The 23,647-nt window shown below is 31.9% G+C and overlaps 1 protein-coding gene across 10 annotated transcripts in view; it reads left to right on the forward strand.

The window, feature by feature from the left end:
• LOC148601722 (segment polarity protein dishevelled homolog DVL-3-like) overlaps positions 1-19,626 on the forward strand; it is a 43,896-nt gene extending 24,270 nt beyond the window's left edge. For 2 of the 10 annotated variants that reach the window (XM_088556060.1, XM_088556070.1), the window contains 7 exons: positions 86-309; positions 992-1,123; positions 1,885-2,052; positions 2,953-2,970; positions 5,092-5,397; positions 8,798-9,109; positions 14,704-19,626. In XM_088556060.1, coding sequence (XP_088412186.1) covers positions 86-309; positions 992-1,123; positions 1,885-2,052; positions 2,953-2,970; positions 5,092-5,397; positions 8,798-9,109; positions 14,704-14,933 — 1,390 coding nt within the window. In that variant the 3' untranslated portion in view covers positions 14,934-19,626. Of the gene's footprint in view, positions 1-85; positions 310-991; positions 1,124-1,884; positions 2,053-2,952; positions 2,971-5,091; positions 5,398-6,371; positions 6,516-8,797; positions 9,110-14,703 lie in introns of all 10 variants that reach the window. The other 8 variants (XM_088556062.1, XM_088556064.1, XM_088556065.1 and 5 more) reach the window with 8 other exon arrangements.
• The last annotated feature ends 4,021 nt before the right edge of the window (positions 19,627-23,647 follow it).

Genomic DNA, 23,647 nt, shown 5'->3' on the forward strand with positions numbered 1-23,647 from the left:
TCAGAGCATATTAAAGAATGACAAAACCATAAAAATTACCGGCATTAGAAATAATTGTTCATTAATGATATGTTTTGTCTTTCAGTCCAATAACCCTAGTCGTAGCCAAATGTTGGGACCCTAGTCCTAAGGGATACTTCACAGTCCCTCGTCAAGAGCCTGTGCGACCTATAGACCCCTCAGCATGGGTTGCACACACAACAGCAATGCAACAAAATTTCATGCATGGAATTGGTGGCCCAAGTCCGTCAATCAGTAACATGACATCAACGAGTTCATCCTTAACCAGCTCATTACCTGATTCTGAAAGTAAGTGTTTTGATGATTTTGTAATCAATAAAAATGGCTGACTGTTGATTTTGCCAATTAAAACTTAGCCATATTGACTGAATTTGTGCATAAAAGGGTAACCAAAACAGTGGATACCTGGTAAGATTCATTAAAAGTTATTAATCAAAAGAGGATTGCTGTACTTTAGAAGTTCCTCAGATTTAAGTACATCTCTGTCCACAAATCAGGTATAAGGTGTGGCACATGAAGGAAAAACTCACAGGTATTTAATTGCATTATACAAGTAGTAATATATTATATTCTCCAGAAATAACTATCAAAGTGTTTGTAAAGCTTGATAGATCAAAATTAATTCAAATGCACTTTGGAAAAATGGTGGGGAAATTTTCCTCTCTTTTTCCAATATTTGCAGTAAAAAATATCTATGTCACAGATGTAAATAGCTTTTCAGTTGTTTTCTAGATGTATTGAATACATTTGAGGTAAAAAAGACCAAATTGAGAAAAATGATGTGCCATCCATTTCCTGATTCTCACACAGAATGGTACTGAAAAATATGTACAAATAATACTATGTTTGTGTTCCAATTATCACAATAAGAAGTTGTTCAGTTTGATGATAGTCACTGGTACATAATTAGATCACAAAAACAATATATGTATAAAATTGCAAACATAACTATCAATTCTTTCTATTTCAGGATTTGATGACTTGAATTTAACCACTAATACAGACATGGCCACTGTAGTTAAAGCTATGGCGCAACCTGATTCTGGACTGGAAATACGGGACAGGATGTGGCTTAAAATTACTATACCAAATGCTTTTATAGGTTTGTTTACAGTTTATGATGTGAAGCCTATCAAACTAGGATTGACAGACTACACTAAATAGCTCTGTAGCTTTCTATCAGTGAAGTTTTAGTAATATAGTGAATAATAATCATGGCAGGTAGGGAAAGTTTGAATGTAAGGAAGACTGCATCCAAACCCTCCAGATCTTTTTCTTAAAAAATTTGCTTTCTGCTTTGCAGCTGCAACAATTATAATGCTGTACTGTATGATGCATACTTCAGAGCTGCCAACCCTTACAACTTTAGCACAAGTCTTCTAATTTTTTTTTTTTTTTTTTTTGGCCATTGAAACACGCCATACGAATTAGGAAGAAAATCTTAATGAATTATGATTTTATTGGGGGGAAAAAATGAAAACCAGAATTTTTTTCAGTCATGACTGTTTCAAGTTTTTAAATTAGTAAAATCCGCTTTGCTGTCTTTTCGACATTTGCCAGTAATGTATTTTACAGTACAAAATGAAGCTCATGGTTTTTGATCAAGCTTGTGTAGAAGCTTTATAAAACAAAAATGTCTGCTCCTCACAAAAAATCTCCACCAGACCTCCAGCTTTACTATTTTTCTTTACTTTGGATTGGCAGCTCTAATAATTTGGCTCTTTCTTTAGGTTTTACATTAAATTTGTATGTACAAAAAATGAAAAGCTTAAACATACTGAAATGCCAGAGTAAGTTAAGATCATCTTTTAGTTATGATATAAGTATTAGTGTTAAATTTTTTTTTTTTCCCCTTTTTTTCAGGTTCAGATTTAGTAGACTGGTTATTTACTCATTTGGAAGGCTTCACTGATCGTCGAGATGCCAGAAAATATGCTTGTAATTTATTAAAAGCTGGATATATTCGACACACAGTGAATAAAATCACATTTTCAGAACAGTGCTACTATGTGTTTGGTGATATTTATGGCAGTAAGTATAAGATAGGTATTTTGTGAAAATAAAACGTTTGACTGGAAGTTTTTATAGGAAAATCTTATAAGATATTATTTATCAAATAAGTGGATAACTGCTGATCCTCAAAGCTTGTACATGTATTATACTATTCCTGAGAAGCTTAACATTATCATATGTTTGAAGATGAGTTGGACATTATATATTCTTGGAAGAACATGCCTATATTTGCCATGAAACTGCTAGCCATTACTTATTAACTGTTGACTTGGTAAATTCATTGATCTTCTTTATATTTATTTCCTCATTCATAACATCAGGCATGTGCTTTCCATTGTTATGCCTCTTAAGTGTAAGTATTTGTAAGAATCAGGCAAAAAGGGAAAAATCAGAAATCATGCATGTCAAAAACCCACCAATCTGACAATGCAATATCACTCAACGATACTTTCTCTATTTGAAAAGACCATTATTTAATCTCTGCACCACAGGCTTTGCTCAAAAAAAATTTCAATAGAATCTTAGAAAAATGAGGTTTTTTACAGTGTTATCTGCCCTTGAAATGTTCATTTTCAGTGCATTTCAATGAAATTATAACTCAATGGTCCAGCAGGATATGGGAAATCTTGTCTGTTTTCCTCGATTCTGATGGTGCAAATAGTCAATTTACATTATTAAAATGATGTTTTTTTTCCATACCATCTTTCATCTACTGCCTGATTCTTACAGGGACTGACACTTAAATATTTACTATCAGTAAACTATCATGTATGTTAAATTCATCTTAGGTTTGTATACATCCTTTAATCAATTCTTTCCTTGTATGGTTACAACTCTTTTCATTGCATTGTATTCAACTTCACTCATTTTCATGACCTATGACCTTTGAACTCATCTTTGAATTTCATCTTGTTTTAGATGGGCCTCTTTACCCAGGTTTGTATCTCCATTTATGTATCTCATGGCAATGTCAAGGTGGTTTGTAGATAATTGTAGAAAATATTTTTGAAAGTCTTAAATACTTAATTAACAAAATTTCTTACTTTCTGTGTTTGCTAGATAAAAAAAAAAAAAAAGAAAGAAAAGAAAATTGGAAAATTTTAGTTAATTGTGTGCAGTTATTATTCAAGGTAATGATGAAATTAAAAATTTTGATATAATGAATAATTTCCCTTTAATATGATAGAACTACTCAAATTGAGTTTTAACATAGTAATTATATCAACCATTTTACCTTTTCCAATAAATCAATCATTGCATCATTCAAATTTAGAGTTTTCGCTCTGGCAATATTTTAAGGATTTCAAAGCTATTTGGTAGTAAAAGGTGTGATAGAAGTTGTCTATAATTTACAAATGACCTTGAACTGGCCTAAATGACCTTATTTATTTTAACTCATTCTTGCATGGTACTTAAACATAGTAGTATCACTAGCATTTGTAGTTTAGAAATATTATTGTGAAATATATTATATATCTTACAGCTGTTCTAGATACCTTAAGTACTACTAAAAAGATCCTCTATTGCCCTTTTGCTCATTCCTGTAATGTTAGTCAGGCAAAAATTTCTCTAACTCTTATTTGGTTTCCTACGATATATTACTGATAAATATAACCATTTTGATTGTTCCTGAATAAAGCTGAAGATATTAATCAGTCTTTCTACAGGGAAACTGCAAAACACTTACTCTTTTCATGACGCGTTTGTGGACACTCTGGAATAGGCAACCTTTATCACTAAAACATCTGCAGTAGTAATTATAAGTATAAAGAACCCTATGGATTATCAGGGCCAAAGTTGTAGGTCACAGATGGATTAACTTGAAGATCCGTGTCTGGCAATTTTATTTTTTTTTTACAATGTTTCATTTTAGTATAGAAGTACTATATTTAGAGCTTAGTTGTCCTATTTTTTAAATAAATTATATGAATAACTAGGTTAATATATTCTCTTATTTAACAGTATTGGGCGGTTCAGGAATTACTAGATAATTTGTCACAAGACAGATTATTTACTACATGTTATTTCGTGTAAAAATTGTATGGAAATTATCGTAATGGTTAGGACAGCTGTTGTTTTGATTTTTTTTTCACATTGTATACATTTTTTCTATTAACGTGTAATACATATTATTAAGATATATATACCAGTTTTTAAGATGCAATATATTCAGTGTAGATTGAAATGCTAGTCTTACTTCTATTTAAATGATTGTGTGTTATAAATTAATGTCTTCATTTAACCTAAAAAAGTTTAAATAGATGTGGTTTTCAAAGTAAAGAGAATTTTTTTTTTAATATTTTACAACATATTTAGAATATAAAAGGGCATTAATTTTATACATACACTTTTCATTTTAATACATTTCATTTTTACATTTCATTCATTATTATAATCATTGATGGTTATTTGTGGCAAAGTTACCATTCCCCCAGGATGCTGTAGGATCTGACGTGAAAGGTCCTATTGCCTGGAAAATTTAAAGTTAAATTACCATTCAGACAAGTAGAAGACAAATAATTCTTTCCCAAAGGACAACACATTTTTCATTTGGGGAAAGTAGAATGTTCATCAAGCTGCCAAAAGTCAAGGTTCACAAGGCATTAAAATCATACTCTTTGCTTTTAGTTGTACAAAATAGGGGCATGGCACCATGTAATAATGCATTGAATCACCATAAGCAGTATTTAGAATGCTTTTATGGTGGTATGCAGGTATTTCTTTTGAGTATGTAGCAGGAATACTATTGCTACAGGAATTATATTTAGAAATGAATTTTGATGTGCATGACACAGTGGTATTTGGATAGGAATGTCAGTATGTTTGGAAATGTATGTGATGTGAGAAAATTATCATTATTTTACAGAATATTTACTTGTATTTCTATATGTTTTTAGTGGTTCAAAATGTGAATGTGTATTTTTAGATTTATCTGCCTTTAGTCTAGAAGATGTAGATTCATAGCTGGAAGCCGAAATTATCATTATTTCACACTAAATATACCTGTCTATGTTTTTGATGGTTCGATATGTGAACATGTGCTTTCTGTATTTTCAGATTTATCTGCCCTTAGTCTAGAAGATGTAGATTCAGTGTCGGAAGCCGATCGTGATACACTAGCACCGTTACCACCGCCTGCTTGGAACAATCAATATCCCTTTAGTAACAACTCTTACGTACCACAAAATATCAATTATATACCCCCATATAGTTATACTAGTACGGACTCACAGAGTTATATAGGAAGTTTTGTCGATGGAATGGATAAAAATTCTACAATTGGTGCTGGCGGTGGTGTGGTGGGAATTCCAAATATGGGAAATGGAGGGAATAACAGCGGTGGCAGTGTACACAGCGCGTCAGGTGAGTTGCATGGTGCATGATTATAATTGTAGCTTCTTATGTTTAGTGTGAGGTAATCATGTTGTACATGTTTAGCTATTAAAAGCTGAGTAGAAATATTTGAAGTGAAGTGAAGGCCAGAAAAAAATGGACTGTTTGCAAAACATTGAAAGAAGGCATAAACTTTGTCTTAAACTGTTTAGAGTTGGAAGTTCAAGGAGATTTGATGTTGTATATTATTATTGTACATTATTAATGTACAATTTATTATATATGTATAAGCTTTGTTAAGTTAGTTAAGCCAGAATACACAGCTTACTTGCTGAACACAAAATTTGAAAATTTGCCTAACACACAAAGTATTGCTAAGATAACATGAAGTTTTTTGGCACATTTAGTTCTAATTGTGTGTAGTTGTTAACAGTAATTCTGTAGTGCTTTTAATTTCCGAGAAAATTTTGTCCATAATCTGGATTTGTGAGTACTGACTTAATTCAAAGTGGAAACACTTCATAAAATTTACACGCACAGACACATGCATAACACTATGTACACACAACTGATACTTTATTAGGAATTTGCATAAGTCAGTGTAAAGCTTGCTGAATGACCAAGTAGAGAATGCTATGAAGTTGGACCCTAGCTTGTGTGTTGTTAACTGCTTGAAGCATGTTTTTATTAAGTTTAACTTCCTTTCGTTAAGGAAAACTAACTTAAGCATTTCGGATAAAAAAAACATATCTTAGGTCTAAGGAACTATTTTTTTAAGCCACAGTTAAGGTCTAATGAATTATTTATTTCTAAACTGCTTTGTTTTAATTTATTTTATTTTTCAGTTTAAATTATCCTCCTCCATCCTCAGCCTATTTTTCTGCCATTATTTTATTTTGCCTTTCTAGTGAACCAAAAAGGCATTTTCTGTTATTGTTTTGTTTTGCCTTTCTAGTAAACCAAAAAAAAGGCATTTTCTGTTATCGTTTTGTTTTGCCTTCCAGTGAACCAAAAAGACTGTACTTGTATAGTCAGTACTTACAATCATTTAAAAAAGCTTTGGGAAAATAAAGACAAACAACTTTATCAGAATGCCACACATCCATCAGAGGACCGTGCATGTTCTCGGAACTCCATACATAGCTCTGGTTTGTAGTCCTATCATTTCTCTTTAATTTTATGTCTGCCTTATCTGATCAACTCAAACTTGAACTTTATATCCAAATATTATGAATTAAAAGACTTTGTGGGGAAAAACAACCATTAAAGTAACCTAACCAGGGAGTATTTTAGGCTTTTAAGAAATTCACCCAACAATTTTCAGGTAAATTCTGACCAAGATTGTCAGTCCAACGGAAAGCTCCATAGTTTTTCTGTCATTTTTATTTTTTTGGGGGGTTGAATAGGGATTATAACTTCAGGTTTATATTGTGGCAGAAGTCAAGAACATGCTATAATGAGTACTTGTTATCAGATAAGGCAGATAGGAGCAATTTTCACCTGTAGCTTTTTAATTTTGCATGCATTTAATTTTATATGTTGCACTGATTTGATTTGCCTTTAATTTTACCTGGAAGGTTGGGAACAGTTGTAGGAGTAAGACATCGTTGACAGGGATCTATTATAATCGCCTAAGGCCAAAATAAAAAAAAATTGTTTTGATTCTCATCCTCTCCTGACCCTATTTTTTCACACACCCCCCCCCAAAAAAAAAAAAAAAAAAAATTATTTTGATTTTTTCTTTCAGATTTCAAATTGATTGCATTTTTTATTTAAATTGATGAAAATAATCGTATGTAAATTTTGAAAAAAATGTTGGATGAGGATCTAGGAATTTTTTTTTTATGGTCTAAAGTTAGAAACAATGAAGTATTGGGGAACAGCTGTTTAGGCTTTCCTATAAAGTAAGGTTGACCACATTGGTCTTAACGTAATCATGAAGGTCAGTGCTTTTCAATTTAGTACTATACTAGGACTACACTCCCGATGGCCATATTAGTAGAGAATATTGGCCAGTAAAAGTTAGAATGCTCCCATACCAATCTGCACATTTCAAAACAGGCAGTATTTAGTAAAGACACTCATAAATTAATAGGCCCAGCACAGTTTGAAATTAGGTGGGGCCCACAGTCCAATGACCCCTAAAATTAGTTGTTGGCTACTAAATTTCTACTGTGATTGTAGACCTATACATATTGGCTACCAATATTTGACCTGTGATTACCATGCCAAAATTGTATTTTTAAACCCTGTAGGGTCCTCAATTTAATTATAAATAGAGGGTCAAACATCTTCATTTCATTAATCAGCTTCTAAGAATTGTATAAATTCATACAAGGTTTTTAAAGAACAATTTTAATTTTTTTTTAAAAATACATAAGTAGAAATAAAAACCTATTGTTTATTGAACCATCTCATAGTAAACAACAGCAGTCTAACAGGGATGCAAATTATTTAATTTAAGATTATTTTTTTTAAAATAGCTTTCATTTTTTTTTTGTTGCATCAGCGTTATAAATAGTCATTTTCTTGCTGTAGTTGTGTTTGTTATTCAGTATGGTTTCAGCTGTAGTTGAGTTTGTTATTCTGTGTGGTTTCAGCTGTAGTTGATTTTGTTATCAAGTGTGGTTTTCAGAAGTTTATTTATCTGTAGCTCAATGTTGGTTTTATATGTGACACAAGTATGAGAAAAAGTGATGTATTCATAATTACTAGACCTAGTTGCTTTCTAATTAGCTGCAGCTGCCTTTTTTGTTGCTTTTTTTTTTCTTGATGTAATTTCATTCAATTTGTCTGTCAGTCATCTCAATACTTAGTGCCAACATCTTTCTGTTCCAAACACTTACAAATACTGGCATGTTAGTAAGGTGCTTATAATAGGGCAGGGGTTCAAACACCAAGAATATAAATGGTGTACTAAGACCTGGTCTAATTAGTCTATAATGTACATTTGACCGATTTTTAATTCTAAAAATAAAGAAAAGAGATATGCTGATCAATGCTTAATTGTTTGAACTTCTATACTAAAATCTTCAGTTACATGTGTAAGCAAATTCAATTAGAATCATGGGCGCATTTTCAGACAGATACCCCTGTATTTTCAAATATATACACATCCTGACATTTTTTTATACTCGTTACTATGTAATCAGCATACAAATATATATTCATTTTCATGTGGTAAGCTAGCAGTGATCATTGCATGAGCAATCATATTTTTGTGTGGCCTTCTGAAAATTTATTTGGCTTTAAATCATCATGCATTTTTCCATTTACTTTCTGTAGGGTGTGATTCCAAGTTATACTTAAATGAACATTTTTTTTTTTAAATTTGGATTAAGACGTGAAGGATTGATTAAAAAAAAAAAAAAAAATTATCTATTGTTTGTTACCGTATTTCAACAACTGATGAGATTTTCTACTTTGTCAGTGCATAATGCCTGTAGTTGTTTGCCATTGAATTTCCAACCGGCAGCTCAGAAGCTGCTTTCCAAAACCATCTGCATCGACAAAGAACCCAATAACAATGTCAGAGGCAAAAAGTCTCCTCCCACTGTTCCCACTAAGGACCAATCAAAAGAGAAGCCACCTCACCTTCCCAGCTCAAAGGACCAATCAGAAAGCAGGAAAGATGACAAGAAAGTTCCTGGCACTAAAAATGACAACCCTAGTGCAAGTGCTAGGGACCCAGGTGCTAAGGAGTCTGTTACAAGGGAAAGGGCAGAAGCTGGGAAGTCGTCAGGTTAGCGGTTTCACATCCGCATGGTTTTACAGCTTCTAGATACATCAGCATGAGTTTATTCCTGAGCTTCAACACCAAATCAGAGCTAGTCTTCAATGCTTCAGCTTTAAACCCTCTTCAACACTATGAGAGAGCATTTTTTTATTACATAAAGCTTTATTGCTTCGACTTTCGACAGCATGTAATGGCAGCTTAGAATGAAATTTCTCAAGCTTGTAGGATTCACACAGAACAAAAAGCTTCTGCCAAATTCTTATTGTTTCTATTGCTTATTGATATATTTTGCAGTTATGATGATAGTTATGAATACATCACTTTTCAGGGGCTAGGTAACTACTGATGCAACTTAAAAATATTCAGATAACATTCTTAAATATTATTTTGCACCCAATATTAACCAAACCTAGTTACTGTATCATGTTTATAGATCATTTGGAATCAAGACTGCTGCTTTGTATCGTGTGTGAAAAATCTTGCCTAATATGTCATTGTTGTGTGCAATTAACAAGTGATTGATTAAAATAAAGTTTTTTATAGGATTGAAAAAAAATCGTTTCGGTTGTATAAGGGTATCACCCTGTTGTCGTCTTTGGTGTCCTATCATTTTTTTTTATTTATGAAACCTTGAGTAGAGCTTATTTGTTCTTTTTGAAATTTTAACACATCATTCCTAAAGGCATGGTTTGGGCCCTATAGGGTTTTTAGAGGTTTTTGCCCCACCCCTTCCAAAAGGAAGGGTCTAAAAGTGAGAAAATATGTTTTATCATTATGTTTTATCATTAAGAATTGATAACAAGTGTGTATTGTAAATCCAATTATGATGATTCAGATGTCAGTGTGGTTTTTTTTGTTTTTTGTTTTTGAAATTCTGTTTTAAAAGTTTTTAACGGTAGACTTGTAATGAAATGTTTTGGACTTAAATGGGTAAGAAATCGGGCCTGGCCTAAAAGGCCATATGTCATCACTAGACATCATCTGTCATCAGCTTTTCAGTAAAAATCTTCTCTTCTGAAGCCACACTGGATTATAACCAAAACTTTAAAAACTGTATCCATAATACAAATCAAGCAGAAAACATTGCCACTATTGCTATTTTTAGACTTCTGAGGTGAAGTCACCAATTTCTACATATATCTAAAACTTTAAACGATATTTGAAAATGTAAGTGACCATCCTTCTTCAGCTTGAAGAGCTCTACTAATATGTTCATCGGGTCAAGGTTGTTTAGCAACACTTTGTTAGAGTTACTGCCCTTGAAAGGTAAAAAAAGAGGGTTGGTTTTTTTTGCAGTTTTTAGCCAATATTTTAATAACTGTAATAGAGAGAGAAAACTTTTAATTGTTGTCAAGGCCTCATTGGGTTTAAGTTATCATATGATTCCATGATAGAGTTACTGCCCTTGAAAGGCAAAAATTAACCAGGTGAGCAGTTTTATTTTTTTAGCTCATCTTGCCAAAGGCCATGTGAGCTATTGCCATCACTTGGTGTTTGTTGTCGTCAACAATTTTTCATAACTTTTCTCCTCTGAAGCTACTTGATTAATTGGAACCAAACTTGGTATGAATGTTCCTTTGGGTATCCTACATAGAACTGTTGTGGGAATTTTTGATCCGTCAAAAAACATGACTGCTGTTACTAAAAATAGAACATAGGGGTCAGACAGTAGTTTTTCACATATATCTCCAAAACTGTTAGGTTTAGCCAAATTCTGACATTGGGTGTAAGTGTTCAGCATGATGAGATCTCTCTGCAGTCAAATTTTCATATTAATATGTTAAGCTATGTTGGAGTTATTGCCCTTTTTCGACGTTTTATTGCTATTTGAATGTTATTTCTTTCAAAAATCTTCTCCTCTGACACCACCTGACCAATTGGAACCAAACTTGGTATGAATGTTTCTTGTGGTATTGTGCATAGAACTACTGTGAGGATTTTTGATCCATTGAAAAACATGGCCGCCATTACTAAAAATAGAAAATAGGGGTCTGACAGTAGTTTTTCGCATATATCTCCAAACTGTTAGGTTTAGCCAGTCTGATTTGGGTGAAAGTGTTCAGCATGATGAGATCTATCTGTGGTCAAATTTTCATTTTAATATGTTCAGCCATGTTGGAGTTATTGCCCTTCTTCAACATTTTTTGCTGTTTTTTAAAAAAGTCTCCTCCTCAGAAACTACTTTACAGAATTCAATGAACGTTCATATTTTGTTTTAAAAGGTATCCTTAACAAAATGACCATTTGGATTTTTTATCTGTTATGAAGCATGTCCGCTGTTACTAAAAATAGAACATAGGGGTCAGACATCAGATTTGCATATATCTCCAAAACGGTTACGTTTAACCAAAATCTGACTGGGTAAAATTATTCAGCATGAGGAGATCTATCTGTGGTTAAATTTTGGTGAAAATCTGTTGACCCCTGTTGGAGTTATTGCCCTTTTTGGATGTGTTTTGCTGTTTTTTATGTTATTACTTTAAAAAATCTGTTCCTCAGAAACTATTCTGCAAAATTCAATGAAAGTTGACATTTTTGTTTTAAAGGGTATCGTTAACGAAATGACAGATTTTTGATTGCTGAAAAAACATGGCTGCCATTTTTAAAAATAGAACAAGGGGGTCAGACAGCAGATTTTTGCATATATCTCCAGATCTGTTATGTTTAACCAATAGCTTTCAATTGCTGAAATGATCCTTATTACATGTATAAGGCTTACAAAAGTGTCCAATGAATCACATGGAGTCAAAATTGTCTAACAACTCCTTGTTAGAGTTATTGCCCTTAAAAGACAAATTTAAGCAGGTGAGCGATTCAGGCTCCTTGGAGCCTCTTGTATGGATTCCTTATGAAAATCCCTGCCAGTGAATTACAAATTAGATTGATATGATATCTCTCTCGTTTTTTTTTGTTCTTGAGTAATTAGGGGCTGAAGGAGCCACACCCCATAAAACAACTGTTTTTATTTATTTATTTGTGGTGCAATTTTGAAAAAAAAAAATTGAATTCTTTTTGAAAATTCATGTCTGCTTCTTTAGTTACTGAGAATCAAAGGCAAATGTCTGATTAGCACCCTTAAAGCAGGACTTTAGACACCTTTTGTTGATTTTTAAATTTTGTGCTACATTGTCCATAACGAGCTATTAGTCCCTATGTTTTATGTGTGTCAAAATCTAAAGTGTTAGTTTGACATGATGTAGATGTATCATGCTGCACTTCAGGAAGCTTTTTATTTCCACTGAGATTGGTTTTTACAATACAGCAAAGTCTAAGGTATCCTCATTATGGCATTTTGTTGTCAGGATAATAATTAGCATATCTGTAGGAATCACATTCCGTGATCTGAATCTAAAAATAGGGTATTATTACAAAAGAATAAAATATTCTTTAGAATTGAATCTCTATTTCATGTTATATACTGAATCTTTTGTTCATTATATCATATATTTTAAGTATGGTCTGTTAAGGGGTGCTATACAGGGTATCCGACATTTGTCTAGAGGTGTGATTTAGGTTATGTGATATAGGGTATACAAAAAAAGGTATATTTTAATCTAAATATATGATATAAAGGTATGCCAAATTAATGTGATTAATTCAACATATTGTAAATGTTTGCCTTGTGATCAGAAGAATGATATTTTTATTTAGAAAAAGGATGTTTTAATACTGCTATGTTAATTGCTAGATTTAACTGGAAGTTGCTCATCCTCTTATACTTTAATTTAATATTAACAGAGATAGGTTTATAATGCATGGTTACCATGAGATATAGTAGTGAGTGTATACCTATGTAGCTAGATTCAATTTATTTACCCAGTTGCATGAACTTTTTGCAGGTGCTCTTATTTTTGTTATATTTGGAATTATATTGGAATTAAGAAAATGAGTGAAAAAACAATTTGTAAAACTTACCTAAATTAGGATGGTTACCCTATCGGTGCACATGATCCATGCTCCCAGTTTTTAGTGGAGTCCGAGTTGCTCATTTACTTTTGTTACTTTGTATGTATTATTTTGGTTATTTTATATTCTTCATTGTGTGTTTCTGTTTTCCACATCTGTCCTTGATATTCTTTTGATATCCACTAGAATCTTTGTTTCCTTGATTACTCCTTAACTACAGGTTTAGTTGTGCTGTCATGACTGAGGTAGTTAGTATGAAGTTTTCTTATTTCTTATTTCTTATTTATGAACTTTTGTTATCCTGTTAACCCAAACTTAAACGGTTATTTTTTATGGGACCAATTATTGGAACTAAAAACTTGTGTGCATTTAACTAATTTTCGTAGAAAATATTAACATGGTATTATTTGAATTCAAAAATTATTTTGGATTTAAGATTACCCCCTACTAAGGTTTTCCTTGTCCTTTGTTATCTAACAAACCTTACTCCTTTAGACATGCCGCTTAGTAAAGTTTAGTTATACACATTATTTTTTTTTTTGGGGGGAAGGGGGGTAGTTTTCTAAGTTCCAAAATAATTCCAAAGTAAAGTAATACCCTGTTTAACAAATATTCAGTCTTGTTGGTGGTGGATAGGATCAAGACATGACTTACTTCACCAACCCTGTCAGCTATGTTATTAAGTAGCTGTCTTTGTAAGAATCATTTAAAATCTGAAAAATGTGATACACTCCAAAAAAGGCTACATATTTTTATTTTTGTAATTAAGTTGTTTTATGGGTCTATACTATGAAATGTGTAATTATTCATTCAAATCTGCCTGCCCTTAGGAGATAATCAACATTGAAAATCCAATAGATTCTATTGTATTTGAGTGTCATTTATAGAGTTAACTCCCTTAATGTTGAAATCTACAGTGCATTCTTTATAATTGTTATCTCCTAAGAACACAGGTTATATGAAAAACCAAATGTTAGTTTCTATTTACTATGGCAATTCAAATAAAATATCAAAAATAAAACTATGACTTTTCACCCATGAATCACATTTTTCATGATTCTAGCTGGAGTGCTACTTAACTGCCTGAATTAAACACCTTCCTATCACAGTTAACTCAGAGATAACTTGGTTAAACTAGTTTATGCAACTGGGTGCTGGTAGTTATACCCCATTTAACAAAGTTAAGGAGGTATATAGGAATCACACTGTTAGTCAATTTGTCTATACATTATTTTGTCCACACATATAAGTACGGTACTACTCAATGATTCAGATAAGATAGCTATTTTATTTTCTCTTATCTTTGTTTAGTAGTTTAGTTGCAACAAAGTCAACTTCATTACAAAATAAGCAGGCTGTGTAGGGAAATTAGTTGAAAGCCAAAAAAATTGCTTTGAAGTTAAAACAATATTTTTACTGGTTTTAATATTTAATGCAGGTTTTTGCTTAAGCCCCCACCTCCCAAACAAAATTTGAAAAATTAAAAAATTAAGAAAATGATAAGTTGACAAATTAATCTTGAAACTGTGTACTGCTTGAAACACCATTTTTTTTATATATTTATTTTACAATCTCTCTTTCCATTAATAGTGAGAACTTGATACATAGAGATCACAAGGTTTGTAGAAGCATTGATTATTGAAAAAGTATGGAAAAGGCAAAGTGTAAGATAAAATGTTTACTTAAATTCACAGGAAGCAGTGCCTCAGATAGAAGCAGTCGGAAAGATAAGTCACAGAAAAAATCTCCTGCAAATAGTGGTGGCAGTGATTCAGAGACAGCCAGTATCATCAGTGCACGTCAACAAGGAGGAGGTATACAGAACAGCAATCTTATGAATATACCACAGGATGTCAGTGGGAGTAGGCAGTCTTTCAGAATGGCCATGGGGAATCCATGTGAGTTCTTTGTGGATGTCATGTGACCTGTATACTTTACTCACATGACTGTCATGTGCTTATTTATCCATGTATATGCATGTTTTATAATAATCAATTGTAAAAATCATCAAAATTTTGTACAAATTAAATTAGAGATGTTTAACATACTGCTGTGTAAAAAGTAAGATTTTTTTGCAGGAGAATATTGATAGATTCTATCCCTTGAAGAAGTACTTAGTTTTGCCTAATGAGGTTTGTCATAATGATTAAGATCGTTGTGTGTTAAAGGATCTTATGGTAGGGGATTGAATCATAGCCATCAATTATAATTTATTTTGGCCTTTATTTGAAGCAAATACTTTGGGTAAGTGGGTGAAAAGACTATAGAAATATTTGCTTTCTGCTCTTTCTAGGTAAGTACATGTATGTAAATGGCATGGTTCAGATATTTTAAAGTTAATAAAATGAATAGCTATCAATGGTCTCATAGAAATGAACATAGACCATTATGACAAACCAGTGTATAACCAACAAAGGCCTTTGTCTCATGTATAGGTATTTATAGGTGTGTACTGTGTAAATGTATGTCTGTTGGTCATTATAGTGTTTGTTTCATTTCACTTTAGGCGATTCTGTCATCGACTCATGACCCCCCTGACCCCAAGAACAGCTGGTAACTGGTGCGGATCTTGTTGAAGCTGGTCAATCACAGAGCATTTGTTGACTTATTTGTTTGCTTATGTGTCTGGTTCATAACAACTTCTAGTTTCTATTGTTCTCCGTATATCAATTGGGACATTTCTTTCTATAACTTGTGTTCCTTTGTTTTCTATCTTGATATTCCGTTTTCTCTCTGAGATTTCTTATTTTACGTTGAGATTTCACTGCTGACCTTCTGTTTGCATGATTGTAATGTGATTTTCCCATTTAGTTGTTGAATTTTTTATTTCCACTCTCCAAGATCTGATACATGTGCCCCTTATGTTGTCATGGATGTGCAGTTCTGGCATGTGATTGATGGATTCAGATTTATACAAAATTGGTGCTTTAATTTTATTGGTCAAATTTTTAACCTGATTTTTCATTGGTCAATTCAAATTTTTATGTTGTTGTTTACCTTTTTATTTCATTTATACAGTACTTTGTCTTATTTATCAGTTGATGTTTTAATAACAAATTGTTATGTTGTATTTACTGCCATATTGTGACTAAAGTTGTAATTTTATTTCTGTATTTTCATTTATATCAAGTTTTTTTTTAATACACATGGAGTTTTGTTATCATCAAGCAATGCAATTTTTTGTACCATGCTTATAGCAATTGTTGTAAAAATGATATATAGTAAGTGATCAAATTTTAGACAGATTGAGAAACTATCTTTATGTTTTCAAAGTTTCTAATGTTTTTGACACATTTTTTATCTATTTTTTGTAGAAAGGATTTTTGTTTGAATGTTATATTAGAAATTTTTTCAGTACCTTATTAAAAATACAATTTTTATGTATCTATTTTTTTTTTTTTTTTTGTATAGGAAATGCATTTGGTAAATATTTCAATGTATTTGTCAGAACTATTGCAAAAATCAAATCAATCAAAAAAGAAATTAAAGTAGTAATATTAATCAATGTCAGTCCTAGGTGCCACAAAACTTCTCTAATTCTAATTCATCAATGAGTTACTATTAGAAGATAAAAGCCATATTCTTTGTCAGCAAATATACTAGAATGTGGCTAGCAGGAAATTCTGAACTGATATCGGACACTAACACTGTATTAAAATTAACATGAACTTACCCCTCCATAGATAATCTGAAGTAAAAATGTTCAGTTCTATACAATTATGATTTCCTTTAAATATTATGACAAGACTTTTTATGAAGACAACGGTCTATCATAAATTGGTGCAGGTAATATATCTTTTAGTAGAGTAATTGATTAAGTCTTTAATATTCAAATATTGTGCAAATGAGGTAGCTATCATGGATTAAAAGAAAGATGTAGACTGAACTTTTTTTCTAGAAAGATTAATCTGCAGTTCTTGTACAAATTTTCCTCAATATGAATTAGGTAAATACAAGTATGCCCCATTAAACTTATTCTAACACAGTCCCAAATTATGACCAATGTTAGGTTTTATTTTCTGTAGTTAATTTATTTCTGTATATATGCTTATTGTAAAAGAAATTTTTAAAAATTGAATGAAATTGTAAGGTTTGGTTGCCACATCTTTAAAATTTGTTCTTTATGAAATGATCCTTCAATATGTTTGTTAATCCTCATTTTTGTTCTCTATTTGTGTTACAAAAAAGGTTTTTGGTTTTTGTTTATTTTTCAAGTACATTTATTTATGTGTCAGAGGAAATCTACTTTGCTTAGTGTAGATCTAAGTGTGAGTGTACTAAAAAATGTGTTTTCTATGGATATTTATAGGGTCTTGGTCAATTGATTTATGCTCGTGTGCAAGTTTGAGGCATATATATATATATATATATTTTATTTATTATTAAGATAGCAGTGATTTACCAAATGTTCCCAGTGTAATAAGTTTCGATAATTCACACTGAAATAAATTTGGTAATATCACTCTCAGACTTTCTCCCAAAATGTCACAACTTTGATATCAATCCACCAAACCATGAATTAAAAATTCATATTGAAAATATCGATAAATTATTGAAGAAAATCTATATAATAAATAGGATAATCAATCGGTTATCGTGAATAACCAAAATATTATCACTCATGCCAAGAACACATTAAGATATAATTTGTTTGTGGAACAAGTTAAATCTAGGCGTTCTTTGGCACTCTGTATGACATTTTGGTTATTCATTCTTTCCAATTAATTATCCTTTTATTATTACTTTTTTTGGATGTTTATTTGGCCAAAGTCATGTGATGTTCTCATGTTCTATTATTATAAGATTTTTAACTCAAAAAGTCTTAAAGTAATAGGTCATTTTGCTTACTTTGCGTTTCGAGAAATCATAATTTTGACACTTGGAATTCCTTTTAATGAGAACAAAAAATATGCCTATGTACAAAATTTAATTTCGAACTAATTTATATATGAATCAATTGATCATGACTTTGTCAGCGATGAATGTTGAAACTGAGTGTATTTTTAGTACCACGAATGAAAGTTTTCTGGTAAAGTGAAAATTGTAGATGTTTTATAAATAGCCTGTATAGCCAAATTATAGGTCTGGCTGTGTAACTTTCTGTATAGTTTCATTGCTGCATGGTGATCCCGCTTGTTCTATCTTAAGGTGAAATGACAGATAGTATTACTTTTCTCTTCATTCATTTTTCAAGTGATACCCTTCCTCCTTGCATGATTTTTTCATGAGTTTAATAAATTGTCTTATTTTGCAAGACTTCACTTATGATTTTAGATGAGAATGAATGAAATACATCATATCATTTAGTAAGATAGAGATTTTTTTAAGGGCCATTAAGTCCATGTTTTAATATATTTTTTTTTTTCATTCTTTTTCTTTTCTTTTTCATTTTACAAAGAATTGATATTATGAATTTTAAAGATATGTCTGTAACGATGGTGCTTTTGATGTTAAGCTTTTGTGATTTTTACAGTTCGACAACAAAGCCAAATAGTTATATTAACATATTTGTAACAAGAGGAGTTCTTTTTCAAAGGATTTGTTTTATCTGATACAGACCTGATTTTCTTCTGCCTTTAAAATGGAATTCTGCATGCTCAGATCCAGATTCTTTTTATATACCCTGCCAAATGAAGTGTCTTGGTATTATATGATACCCTCTAAAAATGTGTGTTCATCTGTCAGGTCCCTGATGGTTTCCACATGATAACTTAGGAAGTTATTAAGAGATCCTTTTATTGAGTATAATAAAATACAGATTAAGTTTGAATTTCAGTTTGATCGAAATATTTTCACAAAAGTTACCACCATTTGAAGTTGTTTTTACCCCCAAATTTATTTTGATGAATTTGAGTTATCTTTCTTTGATTATTAAAAAATTGTGAAAGTTCAATTCAACATGGCAGGATATCATTTGTTGTCCCATATTTTCTACATCTGATTTTGCTATATTTCTGCTGTGTGTGTTGAGCTTGCTAATTCAGGTCTGTTCAAATGGAATACATGTCATTATTTTATTTCATATGCTTAGTAATAGGGAGGGATATTTTTCAAAGATCATAATCATGTCATTAAATTATTTATGTATAAAGAACAGTCTTAATTTTTAAAAAGTGGTGCAATAAGATAAGTGTGTCGAAATGGAACATTTGATTTTAAAGAATTTAATTGTATTATATGTACTTAATTTTACAATTCAATTAAATTTGCTTGTAAAATGTTCAAATATTTCACAATTTGAATGCATTTAATTTTTTTAAAAACTTAATTATTATGGGTTGTGAGATATTCATGGGAAGTACTTATGAAACTAAAGACAGATGTTTGTCTTTTTATCAGAAATCATCATTCTTGATTCAGTACTTGATGTAGTTTTGAAAGTTACTTGTGAACAAAGTACGAGTTCTAAAACCAATCTTAATGTCTATATATTATTGTTTTTGTAAGTGCAATTGTTAATTTGTTCACTATATATATAAGGCTTTATGGGATCACCATGTCTCACCCCCATCACATGTCAAATTGTATGTTTGGCCTTTTGCTATTTTGTACAGAGAAATTAGATGATTGTGTAAATGAATGACCTAGAGGGTCTAATAAATTGCCCAAAGTAAAAATTTCTTTGATTTATTATAGCCCCAGCTCTTTAGGAGAGGGGGAATACTGTTTTACCTGTGTCCGTCATTCTTTAACACATATTTTAACAGATTTATCAGCTTCTTTGGAGGGAATGCATAGATATTTGGTATGTTGCCTTTGCAAGATGACTTGTACAGTGTCTCTCTTTTCAGATTCCTTGTTCGTATCAGATTTCTCAGTTTCTGTAAATCACTGGCTGTTGATATTTTGTATAAAGCTTCATATGGTTTAAACTGCATCCTGGAATGCCTTTTAATATTCATATGACATCTACTTCCTTTCTGCTAAAAGAGCAAGGGTATCATTAGTGAGTCAGTCTTTGTTTTCTTGTTGTATCCCTGCTCATTAGATTAGAATCACGTCGTATTTGTCATTTACACTTTTCTTTAAGATTTCTCAGCTTCAGTTGGAGGGAATACTTGAGATGCAGCATATTTCTTTTACATGATGACTAGTACTATGCCTCCCCTTTCATGGTTCTTCACTTATCTACTTCCTGTTTTCTGTATGACTTAGTAATAACAAGGACATTTAAATCATTGGTTGCTAACTTCTACACTACGGAGTAATGTGTCTGAGTAGATGAAATGCTTACTTGTGGTCTGTTACTTTACTGAGCTAATAAGTTGAAACTTGACTCAAGAGAGTAGGCTTGCTGTAAAGCAGGATTCAGTTGGTTTGTCAGATGGTCTTAGCCTTTCAAAATGTATTGAATACTAGTTGATAGGCTACAATTAAACCATTTCTATCCGAGATCAACATTCTGTAAGCTTATCAATTTTCATGGTGGACAGAAAAGCACAAAGATAATACCTTAGAAATTGTATTTTTAACATCTAAATAATGCAGAGAAATTTTTGATATAGCCAAAATTTATACCTGGGAATATGTTCACTAGACTGAACCCTTGTGTCAATTGCATAAGAGGCAGTAAGTAATATTCAGTCATGGTATGTAGGATGCAAAAGAGATATAACAGGGGTTTCTCCTCTTTCAGGAAAACACTTAAGTACCATTCTGTGTGAGGATCAGGCAATGGGTGGTACATCTTTTTTCTCCATTTGGTATTTTTTGCCTCAAATTTATTCAATACATTTAGTTAAAAACCAAAAAGCTATTTAAGTTTATCCTTAAGCATCTGTGACATAGATGCTTCTACTTGTTATATAGGAGAAAAGTGTGGGAAAATTTTCTTGCCATTTCTCAATGGTATATTTCAACTAAATTCAACCTACCAGTATCTTAAAAAAAAAAGGCAAACTTTATAAACACTGATGGTAATTTCTAGAGGTTAAAAGGTATAAATATTTGGATAATACAATAAAATCTTTTTTTTTTCTTCCTGTACCACACCTTGTACACATTTTGCCTCATACTTAGACAGAGAAGTACTTAATGACAAATGTATTATCTGATCAATGTCTGGATAATGTGAAAATGAAGGTCTTGCTGTTTACACTAATGGTCATAAAAATGCATTGATAGCTCAAAATCAAATTATGATTAAGCATATTACAGGACCACAAGAAATCAGGAAAATGTATGTAAATTGTGGTACATGGAAAAAAAAACAGATTTTATTGCATTATATATTGCAAGTATTTATACCCCATAACCTCCAGAAATAACCATCAACGAATTTGTAAGGTTTGCCTTAAAACTAAGAAAATTTGGGTACTTTGATTCGGCCTGTTTATAACATTAAACATAGGCTCTAGTGAGCTTTTAACCGAATTTAAAATATGATAAAACAATGAAAACAAGATACTTAAGAACAAGGACTAATCAGGACAGCAAAACATGCCGAACAAAGGGAATAATTTGTATTTAATGACGACGGGCATCCAGTTTGTATTTAATGACAACAGGCATCCTGTTTGTATTTAATGACGACGGGCATCTTGTTTGTATTTAATGACGACAGGCATCCAGTTTATATTTAATGACAACAGGCATCCTGTTTGTATTTAATGACGACGGGCATCTTGTTTGTATTTAATGACGACAGACATCCAAGTGGCAATGCCTCAATGGATTTTTATCGTCATCCAAACACAGCATCAATACACAAGTAAATATAACATGCCAAGTTATTAACTAAGATATGCTGTATATTGAAGAGGACAGGGGCTGTCACCACCATCCACATACAACCTGAAACAAAAAGCAATAGATTATAAATAAAAATACTATAAAGTATAGCCTAAAATATTCAAAACGCAGAGCCAAATACATGTATATCCTAAAAGCAGAACCAAATAATATCTAAAGACAAAAGCAACAAAAAAAAAATAGCAAAATCTGAAGAAGAAAAATAACATCCACATGCAGAACAGCGACAGTCAGTACCATTCCAAGACTGCTTTTAAAAGCTGAGAGAAGCTATTTTCTGCCTTGAAATTGTCTGGAAGGCTGTTCCGCAATGTAGCTGCTCCATGGGAAAATGGCGGGGAAATTTTCAAGCACATTTTCCCCTAATATAAGCAGTAAAATTATCGCATCACAGATGCTTCAGGATAATTAAGGAATGTTAAGGAATTAGGTTGAACAAGTTATACGAAGTAACCTGGTTTGCGAAGATATTACTTATTTATTGAACTGTAACCGTATTAAATTTCCTTGGATTCTGTAAAATGAACATTATATCGGCTAGAAACCAGTAATTCCACTTCCCATAGGCTTCTATGCTAATTTCACAATATTCAATGGCTTCTCTGGACTTTACCTTAACTTTAACCTGCAGAGGACTATATATCAGCATGATTCTACATATGTCAGCTCACAATCCTCAGAATGGCATGTGGGGTTAGCAGACTTGCAGTGCAGTACTGGTCACCGGAAGTGAAGTGTCTATAAATAGCATGGGAAATCCCAGTGTTTTCACAAGATAGGGGTATATTTAGAAATCATTATGGAGATTAGGCTTCACATCACAAGAAGCAAAATGCACCTATAAAATGTACAGAAATGTTTTTCCTTTCAGAAACTGTTTAAATTTTTTAAATGAGATGAAAACTTTTTTCACAGGACTATGAAGAACAGGGGTGATTTCTGCGTAGGACTATTTTTGCGTACGTTCCAAATGCTCATTGGTTGAATTGGTGGTCTGTAACCTATATGTGTAAAAATCGATTTCACAGGAACTATTTTTCGTGCTTTTGTTATTTTTTTATTATTTAAAAATCAATACTACGCGAAAACTAATACTTTTACCGTATAATCTGGTCCAAAATTTGAAACATTCCTTGTCATTAAGTGTAGTTTCTAATTGGTGACATTCCAGATATTAATTGAGATTATTTAAATCACGTAGTGCAGTCCAATTGACGTTAATGACGTCATAGTCCCAAACAGGTTAAACAAAATAACCTGGTTTGCTCAACGAGAACCAACCAATCAGTAAGCTTGTTACAGATCAAATTAAATTATATTTAAATAATCTAGAAATATTGAACATATTCAAGGCAAAAAGACCCCACTGGAAAAAATGATGCGCCACCCTTTACATGATTCTAACACAAAATTGTATTTTTAAAACCAATAACAGCTGGGCCAAAAATCTTTTACCATCATGGAAAGATTCAGCATATCAAACAGCCACACTTAGTTGGAAAAATACTCACTGGTATTGATTTTCATGAAAAAGGACACAGAACCACTGAATTAATTGGGAATGGCCTCATCAGTTCAAAATCATATACACTACACTTTCTGAAGTGTTGGACTGAGTTATCGAGGATATAAAACACCACACATCTTACTTACACTTACTGTCTTAGATTTTATGAGAATCAGAGGTAAAATCAGTATACATCAGAGGTGAAACCAGTCTACATCAAAGGTGAAACCAGTCTACATCAGAGGTCAAATCAGTATATATCAGAGGTGAAACCAGTCTACATCAGAGGTAAAATCAGTATACATCAGAGGTGAAAACAGTACACATTACAAGTAAAACTATTGTACATCAGAGGTAAAACCAGTCTACATCAGAGGTAA

This window comes from Perna viridis, chromosome 12 (assembly GCF_037379345.1).
Source record: "Perna viridis isolate PV_CMFRI_1.1 ecotype Kerala chromosome 12, ASM3737934v1, whole genome shotgun sequence".
Classification (NCBI taxonomy): Eukaryota; Metazoa; Mollusca; class Bivalvia; order Mytilida; family Mytilidae; genus Perna; species Perna viridis.